Source organism: Medicago sativa, chromosome 5 (genome assembly GCF_051527215.1).
Source record: "Medicago sativa cultivar Bolivia chromosome 5, Bolivia_mono, whole genome shotgun sequence".
Classification (NCBI taxonomy): Eukaryota; Viridiplantae; Streptophyta; class Magnoliopsida; order Fabales; family Fabaceae; genus Medicago; species Medicago sativa.
Genome location: NC_140753.1, coordinates 74,089,230 through 74,104,620, shown reverse-complemented (window position 1 = coordinate 74,104,620; position 15,391 = coordinate 74,089,230). Strand labels below are relative to the sequence as shown.

The following is a 15,391-nucleotide window of genomic DNA, read 5'->3' as shown; positions in this document are numbered from 1 at the left end:
GTAAATACATATGCACATATATAAATTCAGATAATATCAAAGTGTAAATAACACTTAATATTTTAACTGTTTAAAAATTAAAAGATCACTTTTCTTTTTAGAACAAAAAATCACTATTTAGCAATGAGATGATTGTATTCAGGGGCGAATGGCTGTGTTGACATGGGGTAGCATTGGCTACCCCAAAAGGAAAAAAAACACTTGAGTATTTAACATAGTTTAATACATAGCTACCTCATTAATATAGTATTTGGCCACTCCAAACAATTTTGTTCGTTTAAAGAGAGATGGTATTAAAATAATATAGATAATCTATTTAGTTTAGTGTCCATTATGGATAAATTTGACTTCTTAAAACTCCATATAGCTCAACTTTTATAAATAACTATTGTTAGCTTTAATTTATTTTTGTTCTTCTAAGAAAGCTTTTATTTTCTTTGTTGGTGTTTCATTAAATATAAGTAAAAAATATTGTGAATTTATTTTACTTATTTATTAAGTTTAATATATTAGTTTTTAAAATATATTTTATTTCTTCTGTATGTTTGGCCCCCTCGTAAAAATTGTGGTAGCTTCGCCGCTGATTGTATTGACTCTACAACTTTCTAGAAATTATAATTGTGAGAGCTAAATTAAGTAAAACTGTTATGCATTAAGTAATTTAGAAAATGAGATGTAAGAAAGAGTGTAAAATTTTCTGAAGAGGAGTAAGAAAATGTATGAAGCTTTCTAAGAATGATACATTATACATAAGTGTAGTTGATATATTTGTAGAGAAATTTCTAAAACTAAATATAAAATATTACGGCATGAGTGTATATCAAATAATTGTAAAACACCCTTTGAAGAAGAAGAGAATCCATGTACTACCCACTTTTTTTGTCAAATTGTCCAATCCACATATATGTTTTATTTTATACGGCTTCATCAACGTGCATTTGATGTTGACAATGTTGTTTAGAAAATTATATACGACATCTTCTCTTTTTTCCTTCCACCTATGAAAAACACATACATAAAATCTATACATACAATGAATTACATGTGGTAGGAGTGTGTTTTAATTACTTGTTGATATTATGGTGTTTAAAAAAATGAAGAATTAGTATTGCGAGAAGTTTTTGTAACTTAAGTTAAATATTAGTTTTGAATGAATAATATTGTGATAAGAGGAATTATGAGTACCTTTTTATATACATTATAGCACCATGTTTGTAGTGCAAAAATTATTTCTTTCAACCTGAAAAAAATAAGAAATATACATTAACTTTAGTACAAATGAATATGATGATAATATCAATAGCACCATGATAGAAACACTCAAAGATTAAGTAGAACTATCAAATGTGTAGAATGAGAAGAAATGAATGTAGGATAAGTGACACTTATAAAAGTGAGAGTGAATATGAAAAATTATGCAGTAAACATTTTCATTTTATAGGTTATTTTGGAGGAATGTGAAAGAGATAAATTCAATTAAGATGGTTTAAGATGTGAATGGCCAAAGGAGTTACAAAAATAACTTTTATCGACAGTGGAGTTACAAAAAATTAGAAAGTCATTTGGAGTTACATTTATATTGAGTCTGAGGAATGAGAAGCATTTAAGTGTGATATATGTCACCAACCTCTAAGCTTAGAACATCAAATCCATCCTTCATTTGTTATTTTCTATTTAGTTATAGTCTTATGGATGGATTTTTACATGTACTATATGAGACAGTTATTAAATTTTATTATTTTTGATAGGCCTATTCATCTTAATTCTAAAATATCTTAAATATTTTGTTATCTTATTTTTTCCATATAAAAAAATAAAAACATTTCAATATCCTATGACTACACGCATGCATCCAAAGCCCTTACGATTTATTCCTATACTTTTTTTTTCTTTGTTCAAAACTCCAACACTATAGTGTCTTTTTTTTTTTTAGGAAACATTATAGTGTCTTATTGTCTCGCCCAATTGATGGTATTGAATATTCATGGTGATGCTCTTACGAACATTGTTGGTGAAGCATATTATTAATTAATCTATAAATCTTTGTAAAGAATTGAAAGGTATATAAATAGAAGATACATGAGGAAATGGCAGTTACTGATTTGGAGTCTTCCAATGGGCAATTTACTTTTTTTCTTCCTCATCTAAATAATGAATTTTAGAATAAGAGAGAGTGAGAATAAGAATAAGCTCTTTTAGAAGTGCCACAATGAATTTTAGAATAAGAGAGAGTGAGAATAAGAATAAGCTCTTTTAGAAGTGCCACATAGACATAATGCTTGCATATGGTTAACTCAAGTTTCCTTTACAAAGATATATAGGTTACTATATCGATAATAATGACGCTCATAAGAAGTGGTATTCGCCTCGATAAATATTAAGTCACAATAACAAATTTTAATTATGAAACACAAAAATAGAGATAAAATAAAAGGACCAATTTTTTTTTAACTATTATAAAAATAATTAATTAATATGTATTTTTATGCATTTTAAACAATTTAAATTTGTGACCGTGACGACACAAAAATTATCCTCTTACTTTGAAGCAGTGAAAGTGGGTTCCACTAATTATACTTGCTACTTGCATGATCCCTTTCTTCCATGAAGGAGAGATTTCTTCTACTCATCAACAGTATAGTCCTATTGTATTTTAAGAAGCAAATTGTCGGGATCTGACCTTCATTTTGATTTAGTTTAAGTTAAAAAAAATCCTTAATTTTTTTAGTATTGTGTTATAAGACAATGTTAGAGAAAAACATTCTTTGCTTCATTTAATTTCTACTTAACACTGTTTTTTCAAAAAAATAAAAATATTCTTTTATATAAAATATAAGGAATGTCTCCTTAAAATAGATAGATCCATATCTTGAAGAATTCATCTCTCATTTTCGATTGGAGGTTTCTGCAGAATTTTTGCAGAAAAAGAGTTCATTAGCAAAATTAATTACTTCACCTGTTCTATAATATAAATCAATTTAGTCAAAATAATTTAACATATTTTATATTCTCTGTTGCAATATTAATAAAGTATTAACTTTAATTTTCGTATACTAGTCTTGACTATTTATTGCTTTCTCATGTTGTAATTTCTTGAATTTTCATTTTTTATGGAAAAAAGTTTAGTTAAGTACCTGTTTGTTACGGCGGTGGCAAAGGCATGTACCCACGTTTTGGCAAAAGCTACAATTTTAAGCTTCCTAAAAATCACGGTAGGTTAGCATTGGGAAGTGGTATTTATGCTCCCACCACTATACCAAACAGGCTATTAAGTTGACATTGGAGGACTCATAAAAATCACGGCAAGCCTTGAGACTTATCAAATGCTAAAAGAGGTATTTACAATTAAAGAAGTCTTCATATCAATAGTAAAAGTTAAATCTACGGCCTTATAAATGAGTTAATATCTTATCAATTGAGTCAACTTTCAGCGATTCTCTTTTATATGATGTTAAAGAAGAGTTAACTCGATTCTCATGATAGTCTACTCTCACGAGTTTAAAGTGTTTTTTTTTTCTTTCAATTTTGTACTCTTTACTTTTTTTTATTGAATTTTGTAGTCTTTACTTGAACTAATGTTTGAATTTATGACTTGTATATTATTTCATGACTTTTTTTTCCCCTCACATTGATTCTGCCAGCGCACAAATAACAGATCCAAGTTAATTTTTTTTTTCTCACATTGATTCTTAATTTTTATTTTATCAAATTATAAATAGATCGCAACGATAATCACACATATTAAAATATTAATGTTTTCCTTTCTATAATACTATTTATTTTTATTACCAATAAAATATTAATCGTGGTTTTGGTTGACCTCTATTTTTAATTTCGCTATACAATTCAACTCACTTAATGATATTTGGTCTCTTTGTGAGAGACGTTGGACTCCTCAATGTAAAGTTGTTGTTCAAGGTTGCATATCTTAAACATCATTTGATTTGTAAGAAACGATCTGGGTTTCAAAACAAACATGTGAAATGGAAGTTTGCCATTGATATGGTTATTAACAGGGAATTATACAAATCAAACCGCCTTTGGCAATATGCGAGAGTTTGTGATTCTTAAACCATTGAAGGTCAGTATTCATCTCTCCAGGACGCCCCTTGTTCAAAGAAGTTCTTAGGATCCCTCCTCTTGTCATCTGGATAAAGGTTAAACAAAAGAAGCAGTGGTAAAAAATCCTTCAAAAGCTTCTTATGGAGGCATTTTCAGGGACTCATGTGGTAATTGTCTTGGCCACTTTACGAATAGATTAAATACTGAATCTGCCTTTATTGTTGAAATCATTGTTCCTATGATTGCTATAGAGACAATTGTCTCAAAAAATTGGAATAATTTATGGTTGGAAACGGACTCTGAATTAGTGATGCTTCCATTTAAGTCTTGTAATATGGTCCCTTGATACTTAAGAAACAAGTGGATTAACTATGTAGATAGAACCAAGAATGAGATTTATTATGACTCATATTTATAAGGATGGAAACACTTTTGCTAATAGTTTACCTAACATTGATTTAACTCTCTCTTCTCTTGTCTAAGTTGTCTTGATCTCCTCTCCTCTTAATAGTGTGCTAAACAAGATTATATTAAGAACATGCTAGAGTTACCTAACTATAGGTTCAAGTATTTGTGAGAAGGTCTTGACCTAATTTCTCTCTCTTTTTTTTTTTTTTGGTTTAACGATATATGGTAGTGCTACGTGCATCACCTTTTTTTTTTAAAAAAATACCACTCTATCTTCTATTAATTTTTTTTTTAATTTCTCTTTCTTAAATCATTAATGAGAAATAATTTTATAAAATCATTTAAAATTTTCTTTTTAATACAAAATTAAATATATTTTTTAATATGTGTGGAAATGACAAACATACAAAGTGAGTAATAAAGAAGTTAAACTATTTTCACTGTGAATAATCTTAAATTTGAGAAAAATTATTTTAACAATTCAAAAGTTATCCAACACCATAATCCACATACATTTTATACCATTTTTAATTTAATAACATTTTTTTTTCAATTTTAAAATCAAATCAGCATTTATTTTATATGTATTTTTATACAATTTTTTCTTAGAAGGAATGTATTTTTATACAATTGTTTTATGGTTATTGCTTGTTAAAATATACTCATTCCGGTCATTATTATAAGTAAAAATATACTTTTTAGGTTTATTGAATAAATGATGTATATGGTCTATATTAATGACCACATACATCACTTATTCAATAAACCTAAAACGTAATTTTTTGTTTATAATAGTGACCGGAGGAAGCATATCATTCCTTCAAACTTTTAAATATCAAAAGACAATGAATATATATAGGATTGTTTCACTTTCGCCAGTTCTTTCCGTTCTTATTATGCTTCTGTCGTGACTCTAGAGCCCTCTTTCTCTCTCTCATACGTCCCTTTCAGTCATAAATTAGGGAAAAGCAAACATACACAGCTAAACCCACACACACTCTCTCTCCCCCCTTTTTTTCTTCTTTTCTTCTCTTCTCTTCTCACCACCCAGCTCAAATAACGTTACCCTTTCTTTCTATCTCATGTTTCTCTCTCCTCTTCCTCCTTCTTAACTAGTACTTCTCTCTCTCTCTCTCTCTCTCTCTCTCTCTCTCTTCTTATTACTACTACTGAGATCATATCATGGATTCTAGGTTTGATGGATTCTCAATAAGGTATATATATCATATCATAATATTTCATTTATTTCATGTTTCATTTCATAATGGATCTTTAACTTACTTAATATAACTCTTGACTCATTTTGATTTGATTTGATTCAGAGAGTACACTTCTAAGATGAGGTCTATCGATGTATTCAAATGCTGGCCATTCACTTCCACTTCTAACCCTCAACTCACGCGCGACCAACTTCACTCTTGGCTTCCTCCTATGTCTCCCTGCCCTAGCAGATCCAATCAAAATCATCAATCTTCAGCTCAACAAGAATTTTCTACAATTGAATCATCCAAATCTGATCAAGTCGCTTCTCCTCCTCCTGTTCGTGCTGAAGATGATGAAAAAGTAGATATGATTTGTCCGGTATGTCGTGAATTCAACGCTGCTACTCTTACAGCAGTAAACGCTCACATTGACGGTTGTCTAGCTGAGTCAGTTAGAGTAGAGCGTCGTCATATGAGGATGATGAATTCTAAATCCAAAGCGTTAAAGTCGTTAAAGTCAAAATCAAAATCAAAATCAAAATCAAAGTCGCCGAAGAAGCGTTCTATAGCTGAGATTTTCAAAGTGGTGGATAAAGACAAAGTTAAGGATCAGAATCAGCATCAGGAGAAGGAAGAGGAAGGGGAACCGATGCAAAACGAGAGTGTGATGAAATTGTTGCAGTTACAACCTGAAGAGGATGTTGTTGAAGAGGATGAAGTTTCGATTACTGTTAGGAAGTTCAGGTGGCTCTCGCAACGGCTAGAGGCGTTGAGATCTAAACCTGGAGGTGGTGAATCGGCGAAAGAATCGGAGAAATTGTCAGTTGAGGAGGAGAAATTGGAGATGATTTGTCCTGTTTGTAAAGATTTCAACGCTGCTACTGTGACGGCGGTGAACGCTCATATTGATAGTTGTTTAGGGAAGGCTGTTAGAGATGAACGGCGTCAGACGGTGAGGACTGGTTTCAAATCTAAACCTAAAGCTCCAAAGAAGCGTTCTATTGCTGAGATTCTCAATGTTGTGCCGCCGATTGAAGTCAACAACAGCAAGAGTAAGACTGTTGAGGTTGAAGAAGATGAAGATAAATTCTCTGATTATTCCGACGAGGAATCTAGTGCTTCTGATGCTGCTGCTACTTTTGTTTCCATTTCGAAGAACAAGAAGAGTTTGAACAAAAACAGCAAAAATAAAAAGATGAAGAAGACTAAGAAGATAAATAAGAAGATGGGAAAGTACCGTGATAGTGGTGTGTTGTTGAACAATGAGGTGAAGAAGAAGAAGGTGAACATGAAAAAGAAGAAAAAGATGAACATCTTCAACAGTGAGTTCACTCGGAAGAAGGTATGTATTTTATGTCTCATGAAATATAAAGTTAATCTTTTTGTTATATGATTTTTATTTCCATTATCTCAAGCTAATTCATGGTTAATGAGGGTAAAATTGATGGAATTTATACATAAAATATCACCCGATACATAGTGTTTTTGCTAATTATGTTATTTGCTGTGTGATTAAAGTTTTCCTAATTCTATGTGTTGCTTTTTTTGCATAAAATTACTGCTTAAAAATCTGATTAGTAATTTAACAGTACTAATTGAGCGAAACAACACGGTAATTAAAAGTTGGGAAAGGGAAGTTAAAAATTAAGACAACACAAGTTTCTTCGTGTGTGGAAGGAAATTCACAAGGCAGTGAAGGGGATGATGCTCCAGCTGTAGGGTGTGTGACTGTGTGTATAATCAGTAAGAGTACCCTAGCTACGAGGGGCCACTCTTGGATTACAAGGTAGGAAGAGCTGAGCCTAATCATGTACAAGAGCTTTTTTCTCACCCCATCACTATTAACTAATAATTTGTGGAGAATTTTCATATGGGCCACGGGTAGATTGTCATGTTCTTGTCTCCTTTGCCTAGAGTTTTTCAAACGTAGGAGATGAGGTTTATGAGCAGCTGCATATATTTTGGGATATCTGTAAGTGGAGGTCCATAATTTGATGGATCATTTTATTGGTCTGTCAGAAGTGTATTTAGTGATTTGGAATGTTGAATGTCATATGCATTTCCAGATGTACACATATGTAGTATCATACAAAAAATATACTCTGACTAATTGGGATGTTATAGATCATTATCGCATGAGTGTATCTTCTGACGTGTTTTATGCATAGTGGTACATGAGTTAAGTAGGGGGTGGTAAGCTTGTAACTGTAAAGTTATAGTATAGTATATGATGGTTTTAGACCCTCTGTTATGTGGTCTGATAGATATATGATATATCATATATATACTTGGTCATATTGTGAAAGTGTTGGTTTGTGGGGAGAATTACTTGATGAATTGGTCAAGAATTAAAGGGTAAATTTCTATCAGAAAACAATCTGAAATTTTTAAGACAAGTATATAAAGACATTGAAAGAGAAGGCTTAAAATAGTTTCAGTTCATGGTTATGCTTGGTGATTTTTTTTTGGAAGTGGAAGTTGTTAAATGTATACTCTCTTTAAGGCCAGCCATGGTTGCACAAATAAATACATGTAATCTTACTAAACATGTAAATTAAAAAACTTAACTGATTTGAAGCAACAACTTCTGTAGTGTATTGTTACTAGTCTTGACGTTTACTACTAATCTAGTAAATTCATTTTCCGACAAGGTCCTCGGACATTGATTCTATAATCATAATTTTTATTTTTTCCATTTATCAAAAAACATTTTTTTTTTACATTGCCTATCAATCTTTATAAAACTGAAGTACACTGAAATTTCAGCATTAAGATTCGAAAAAAGCTACAAAATTTTGAATGGGATATACGAAACATGTAATACAATTTTATAGAGGTTATTTTTTGTCCTTTACCAAAAAAAACTGAGGTTATTATTTGTCAATTTCAGAAGTGTGCATTATATATTTTTAGTGTTAATTCTCTGGTTCTTGAAAAAATGAGACATAATAATTCGGAGTTTGGTCGAGACATAAGCAAAGTTCAGTACAAAAATTGTTCCACTCCGAAATCGAACTCATTCTATAAAGGTAAAAAAAAATTATTACCAAAAAAACATTTCAAGTATTATCTTAATTCATGCATTTGTCAAATAAAAAAAAAAAAGTAGGTGGCATTCTTCTCCTCTCCACTTTCACGAAAATTCATATATACATGAGTATTACTTAATATGTGCAAATACTTTTTTCATTTTATTTAAATTAGTAGGTTTCGTAGATTTTTTTAACCTTCTTTGAACACTTCTGGTCATTTTAAAGGATCCACTCATTTTTCTTGATTTTCCTTTAATAAAAAAGAATTAGATATGATTTTAACAACATGGTGAAATTATAAATTCATTGTTTTCATAAAAACTCTTTTCGTAACAATTGGTATTTTCCATTTTTTTTTATAAAAGTACAGCATGTTTTTTTTTGGTAGTGCAAGTACAGTATGTTTAATAGGGGAGTATATTTTTCTGTCAAAAAAATAATAACAAATACGGGAGAATATTAAGCAAAATTGTGAATAAATACACGTGGTAGTCATTTTTTTTATTATTTTATCATAACAAAGAGTAACTAGTATTCCCTTAAAAAAAAAAAAGAGTAACTAGTAACTACTACTAGGAACCAAAGCAGAAAACATTTTCTAGTACAAGTTTATCTACGTACTTACAATTATAACGTAGACATAAGGTAATGAACTGAAAGAAAACATTTTCTCGTACAGTCGTATCTACGTACTTACATATACTTACAATTATAACGTAGACATAAGGTAATGAACTGAAAGAAAACATTTTCTCGTACAGTCGTATCTACGTACTTACATATACTGATATACTTACTGTGTTAGTGCACAATCTTTTAAACACAGACTTTGAATAACGACTAAATTTTTTAAAAATAATATTTGTACCAAATTTTTGAGATATTTTTACTCCATTTATATAGTAAAATGGATTTTTGGGCTATGCAGTTTCTATTAACAAGTAATTTTTAAAAGATATTTAGAACCTAAAAAAATGTTTTTAATAGATTTTATTATGCGCTATAAATAAATAAGATTTTGAATGAAAGCGCTCACGGAGTCTGCTTGCTGGTATATACATGTAGTTGTTTGATATTTATAACTGGGGATGAAGTACACAGAAGTGGTACTTCAAAAAATAACAAGTACATATATACAAGAGTTTTTTTTTTTTTTTTTGAAGCATATATATAAGAGCTTGTTAACAAAAAACGAATAAAAAAGTACATAAGCGTTTAAGTACAAAGTTTTGTTGGCAGAATTTTATATTTTATTTTTCAAAATGAATTTTGGATAACATTGTAAAGTTTTTTTTTTTTTTTTTTTATCTATTTATTACGTAAAATCAACTTAGGGATATATATTTACTATTATTATTAAGTTGAAGCTTTAATAGTTTTTTTTAGGGAGCTTTAATAGTTTTTTTTTTTTTTTTTTTATGCATGACTGCCTATAAATATTTTTTTTTGTGGAAGTAGCCTACAAATAAGATTTTGTGTTGAAGTTCTCATGCATTCTGCTAGCTTGCTGGTATATGCAGTTTCATATCATATAGTTTTACAAGAAGTCTAGTTTAATGGTTATTCGAAAAGTGCAAGCTTCCGTTCACGCATAGAATTTTTAACAAAAATATTTATAAGAGAATATTTAAATTTGTATAAGTATAACCTTATGAACTAAAAGCACTTTTTGGTATGTATTATTAAGAAAATAATTTATTAGCTTTTATTGTTAAATGTGTTTTTCATTGATGTAAGCAAATGATCCATGCATTTATTTATTTAATATAAATTTTTAGGTTCTCCTCTTCTGAATATAAAATACTAAAATGGCCAAATTCGAGAGTTTTGTCTTGAAGTCTAGAAGGACGTAATTCAGTTCTTTACTCAGCATGTGTTTGATGAGTTCAAGAACCACAGTGTATTGCTGCACGTTTTACAAACTCTCCAATGCAATTTGTAGCTTCAAGAAACCCATGGAGAAATTCATACAGAAACATGCTTAGTCGGTTCAATCTTGAAATAAACTTTTATTTGAGGCTTTCTGAAGCATAAAATAAACTTTGTAATTGATCTTAATTAATAGCGTATTTTAAAATGGATAAGTTTTCACTATTTTTTTTGTATGAATTGGCACTTAAACACCAATTAAATTTTAATAAAAAGTCACTAAAGAATTATAACAAAAAAAATTATCACTAAAAAAGTCTTTTCCACATTGTAGTGATTGAAATGTTAAAAGACTCTGCATTAAATAATCAAAGAATTTGTTTTTGGAGAAGTTTGGATCGTGATTTGATCATCAAAGAATTCGTTTATGGAGTAGTTTGGGTTGTGATTTGATCATTAAAGGTGGAGAAAAATGTTCTTTTGTATAGTTTTCCTGAAAATTTCCATGTGGAATTGATTATCTTTACAAGATACAAGCATGAATGCAGCTGACTTAATATTTTGCAGAGAACTTTTTGATGAACAAAATAAGAATTCTAATAACTTAATATTTTTAAGGAAACTGCTAAGGACATTCATCTTTGGACGTCAAATTAACTGGAAACTGTATATTGTGTAGATGAAGTCACATAATTGTCGAGCTATATGCAGTTTGGAATTGTTGAAAGAACATAAGATTTGTTCCTGCTGCTCATGGACAGTTTGTGGAACAGATTTTCGGTATCACCGTACACTGTTTTATAGTATTATTAATTTTATTTACTTTATTCCTCTTTCACCCCCCCCTCTTTTGTTCACCATTTACCTTTTGCATTAAACTTTTGGCGGTTTCTATTCCCCTTTCTTGCCGAAAAGCCCTCCAGTAAAAGGCTGCTATAAAAACCAGTGGTGTTATTACATTTATACATAATATGTGATTGAAGATTATACAGTGGAATACCTTTCTATTTAAATAATTCATGAGTATCTTGTATGGTCTAAAGCTTATTCAACTTATTGAGATTATGTTTAATAGAGCATCAATAATTTTTTAATCTTGTTTATCTCAGGAAAGTGCTAACAAGCATGAGGTGCAAACTGATGTAAATAGTTGCAGAAAACTAAGAGATACAATTGGTGATGAAATGGGTGCACTACAAGACATTGAACCTTCTGTCCATAGAAAGAAATTGGGTTTAAATGGCTTATCAGTAGAAAAAAAGCCACAGGTTAAAAACTATAACTCAGTTGGAAAGTGGCAAAAAGCAGATTCTCCTGTTCGAGGCATTTTTAAGAACCATTTTAATCATGTTTCTGGAAAGATATCAAATGCATGCAAAATTCAAGATGGTACTGAAGAAAGTGATGAATATGATCAAGTGCTAACCTCTGACAGACATGTCAAATTCTCATATAAAGATGAAATAGTTGGTCCGGAAAAGAGATACTCATTTGATGAAACCATGTTTAGCACATCTTCAGATGCACTGGCCACTTCATTTGTAAAGGAGCAGTCCTCTGGAACTGATGAAGAATGTTCAAGTTTTGAGGCAAACAAAAATTATGACCACGTTGCCCTTAATATAGAAGTGGACAAGAGAGAAGAGGTTTGCCCAATAACTGAAAGCAAACAGTTTTCTTGTACTCTGAAACAAGTCATGGGACTGAATTTCTTGAAGCCAAGTATCAATCAAGAGAAATCACATCAGTTAGAACAGAAGTCTGAATTATTAACCAAGATGGCAGTTTATGACGATAATCATTCACAGCTTCTTGATGGAGGCAACATAACTACAGTTAATTTTTCTAAACCTCTTTCGGCAGTCCAAGAAGGGCAAATGTGTGCTAAAAATATACAAGTGAGTGAATCTGGAGATTTCAGTTTCGGTGGAAAGTTCATTGACTATTCGGAGGATCCTACTTTTCAGGTTGACATTGTGAACAAAAATGCAAGTACAAAGACACTCCTGGAGCCTTCATCATCTTATTCTGTTCCATATGACAAAGTAAGTGAAAAACCTGAATCTCCATCACCTTCATCGTCTTATTATGGAGATAATGGTAATAGTAACCAGACCTTGGATGATAAACAGTTGGATAATATGTTTCCTGAAGATATGATTGATAAATCATACCCTTTTTCAAGCTGGGGACAAGGATGCATAAGAAATAGCTGTATGGATCCCAACTTTTTCGGTTTGCCACTCAATTCTCATGGTGAGCTGATCAATTTCAGTTCAAATGGAAATGTTGGAACGAACCAGATCAATTTCAGTTCAAATGGAGATGTTGGTACGAACCAGCTGGAGACATCAAGTCCATTAGGAGGTTCTTTAAGTGGCTTGTCTAGTAATAATATTCTCTGTCAAAGTAACCAGGAAAATTTAAGCATTAATGAGAGGCATTTTGGTCAGAAGACATTAGGAAAAGAGGGTTCAAATTCATTACCTAATTATCCACCCAGGTTAGCTGTGACCGAGTTATGCAGTCAAACAGAAGATATCCATCCACCTAATTCTGAAATGTGTTCCAGTCACCATGTGCAGCCACTACATTCCGAGTTCCTTAAACATAACTCGTGTGTTGAACAGAACCAACGTGAAAGAGTGCAGAATCATAACAGAAATGGGATGGTTTCACTGAAAGAAGGTTCAGATCATATCTCACTAAGTTCCAGCCAACCAACAATGAGATTGATGGGTAAAGATGTTCCGATTGCTAGAAGCAGCCAAGAGCCACAGCAATTTACAGGAGTTGTCTGGAGCGATGAGGAATCCAAAAGAAGGCATTATGCTGAATATACTGCTTTAGAAAATTCTTTACTGCAAAGATGTTCCAAGCCGGATTGGGTATCTGGTTCCTCTTTACAAAGATCAACTGATAGCGTATTGCAGTCCGAAAAAATTCAAAGTACTCATGGATTACAAAGCACTCAGGGATTTCCTCAACAGTTTACTGATATGCAAAGTAATCATGTTTCTCAAAATGGAAGTCTCGGAGTCGGCAGAAATGCTGGTTCTTATTTCAATTCTATTGCTCAGGAATCCACCTCATATACAGTATATAATGGGACACCCAATGACTCTTCAGAGCTGTTTATAGCTGGTTCTAAACCATCAGTACCATGCTCTCGGCCACAGGTATTACCCACTCCTTGCAATTTTAATCAGCCGACATGTTCAAGAAACGGTGAGCTAAATGGCAGGAACAAAAATCCTCATGTTACAAAATCAGCCTTTGGATTTCCTTTCTTGCAGCCTGCTGCCAATGAACAGGCCAAAACATATTGGAGTCAGGGGCCTTATAGAAGTGATACAGTTTGGTTGTCAAGCTCAACAGATGGCATGCTAAGCGGGACCTATTCTCAGCAATTTTCTGGCGTAGCTGATCAAAGTTTTCCACAGAATCGATGGGGAAATAATTTTATCACGGCATCTCCTAATCATTCAACAAAAGTTCTCTACTCTTCTAATCCTTTGATTTCTCGGGGTCCCATGAAGACAACCCCTCTTTGTCCAGCATCAATTGTTCAATCTCCACAAGCTTCAGTTACACACACTACCATGAATAATGGTTTTAGAAACATAAATAAGGTCGTTGACAGAGTAATGTTGGATGGTATGGTTGTCAAAGACCATCATCCACGCACAAATATCAGGAAGAGACCTGCAGATAATTTTGATGATTCCAGAAAACCTATCAAGGTATCCAATATAGAAGTGAGAGAAAACATGAGTCGCATGACAAAGTTGACTCGAGAAAACTCAAATGTAGAATTGCAATGTAACAAAAGAGCAGTGGTACTTGATCCACAAGTGGAGATTGCGAGAAGTAGGTGTTTCCAGAATGTGGCACAAAATCTAAATCCTACAAGTTATCCTGCTGTTGATTCTTTTAAACCGAACGGCACGATAAGATCTAGTCCTGTCCGACTTGGTCCTAAAAGAGCTAAGCATATCCTAAAATCCTCTTGAAATATGGATCAAGATAGCTAATAAAGAGCGATCTATTTTGCCATGTTCTCATTTGCAACTACTGACTTTGATAGGAATCTAGAAATTCAGAGACAATAGACTAAAGTATACTGATTTTAGGCGTAAGTCATATCATTTTATCATATCTGGTTTTTTTCCTTTTATAGTATATATCCATTTGTGAACATAATAAATAAGTTTGTCCGTGTATCAATGTTGCCAGGTTGCTGAAACCGACGGAAAATTGAACTAAATCAATCCAAGCTTTTGATCATCCAACTCAGTTTTGAAGTTTTTTGATCTTTACAGAATTTTATCATCAAAGATGATGCTTTTGATATCTATTTTTGAGTCAGGTACTCGCATCTGTTCAATGACTTTACAAAAATCTTGAATAAGGGTATAATACATAATACATCTCTCACAAATTCATAAGATTGCTAAACCTATTCAATAAATCTTGAACTTCTGTCTTTATAAATTAATTTAATAAGCTATTGCGTACCACTGAAGCCACCATATAAAGTGCCATTGTTTTAATTACATTCTGAATTTCTGATACTCCCACATTAACCTGAACTGTCAAAAATAATTATGCTTTTTTTTTTTCTAGTATTTTTTATTTTTTTTAGTTTTTATATTGAGAAATTAGAAGATAACCATATGTTTACAAAGCTCTCAAAAAGAATTTGGTTAAGCTGTTATGAGAACAAAATATGCTATAATAGACACACACACTTTCATTGTCAAAAAAAGATACACACACTAATTAAGTTGTGATTTAGTACCAGATATTCTTTCATAC

The 15,391-nt window shown here is 31.6% G+C and overlaps 1 protein-coding gene across 2 annotated transcripts; it reads left to right on the top strand.

Moving 5' to 3' along the window:
• The first annotated feature begins 5,512 nt into the window (after positions 1 to 5,512).
• LOC146924905 (uncharacterized) lies at positions 5,513 to 15,044 on the top strand. 2 transcript variants are annotated; one of them, XR_015010302.1, is made up of 4 exons: positions 5,513 to 5,684; positions 5,793 to 7,014; positions 11,683 to 14,708; positions 14,810 to 15,044. XR_015010302.1 is itself a non-coding variant. In XM_085709862.1 (3 exons), the coding sequence occupies exons 1-3, from the start codon at positions 5,653 to 5,655 to the stop codon at positions 14,584 to 14,586; spliced, it is 4,158 nt and encodes a 1,385-aa protein (XP_085565988.1). In that variant the 5' UTR covers positions 5,513 to 5,652; the 3' UTR covers positions 14,587 to 15,044. The 2 variants fall into 2 exon arrangements, 1 of the variants encoding a protein (XP_085565988.1); XM_085709862.1 differs by having other exon boundaries at positions 11,683 to 15,044.
• Positions 15,045 to 15,391: the final 347 nt, after the last annotated feature.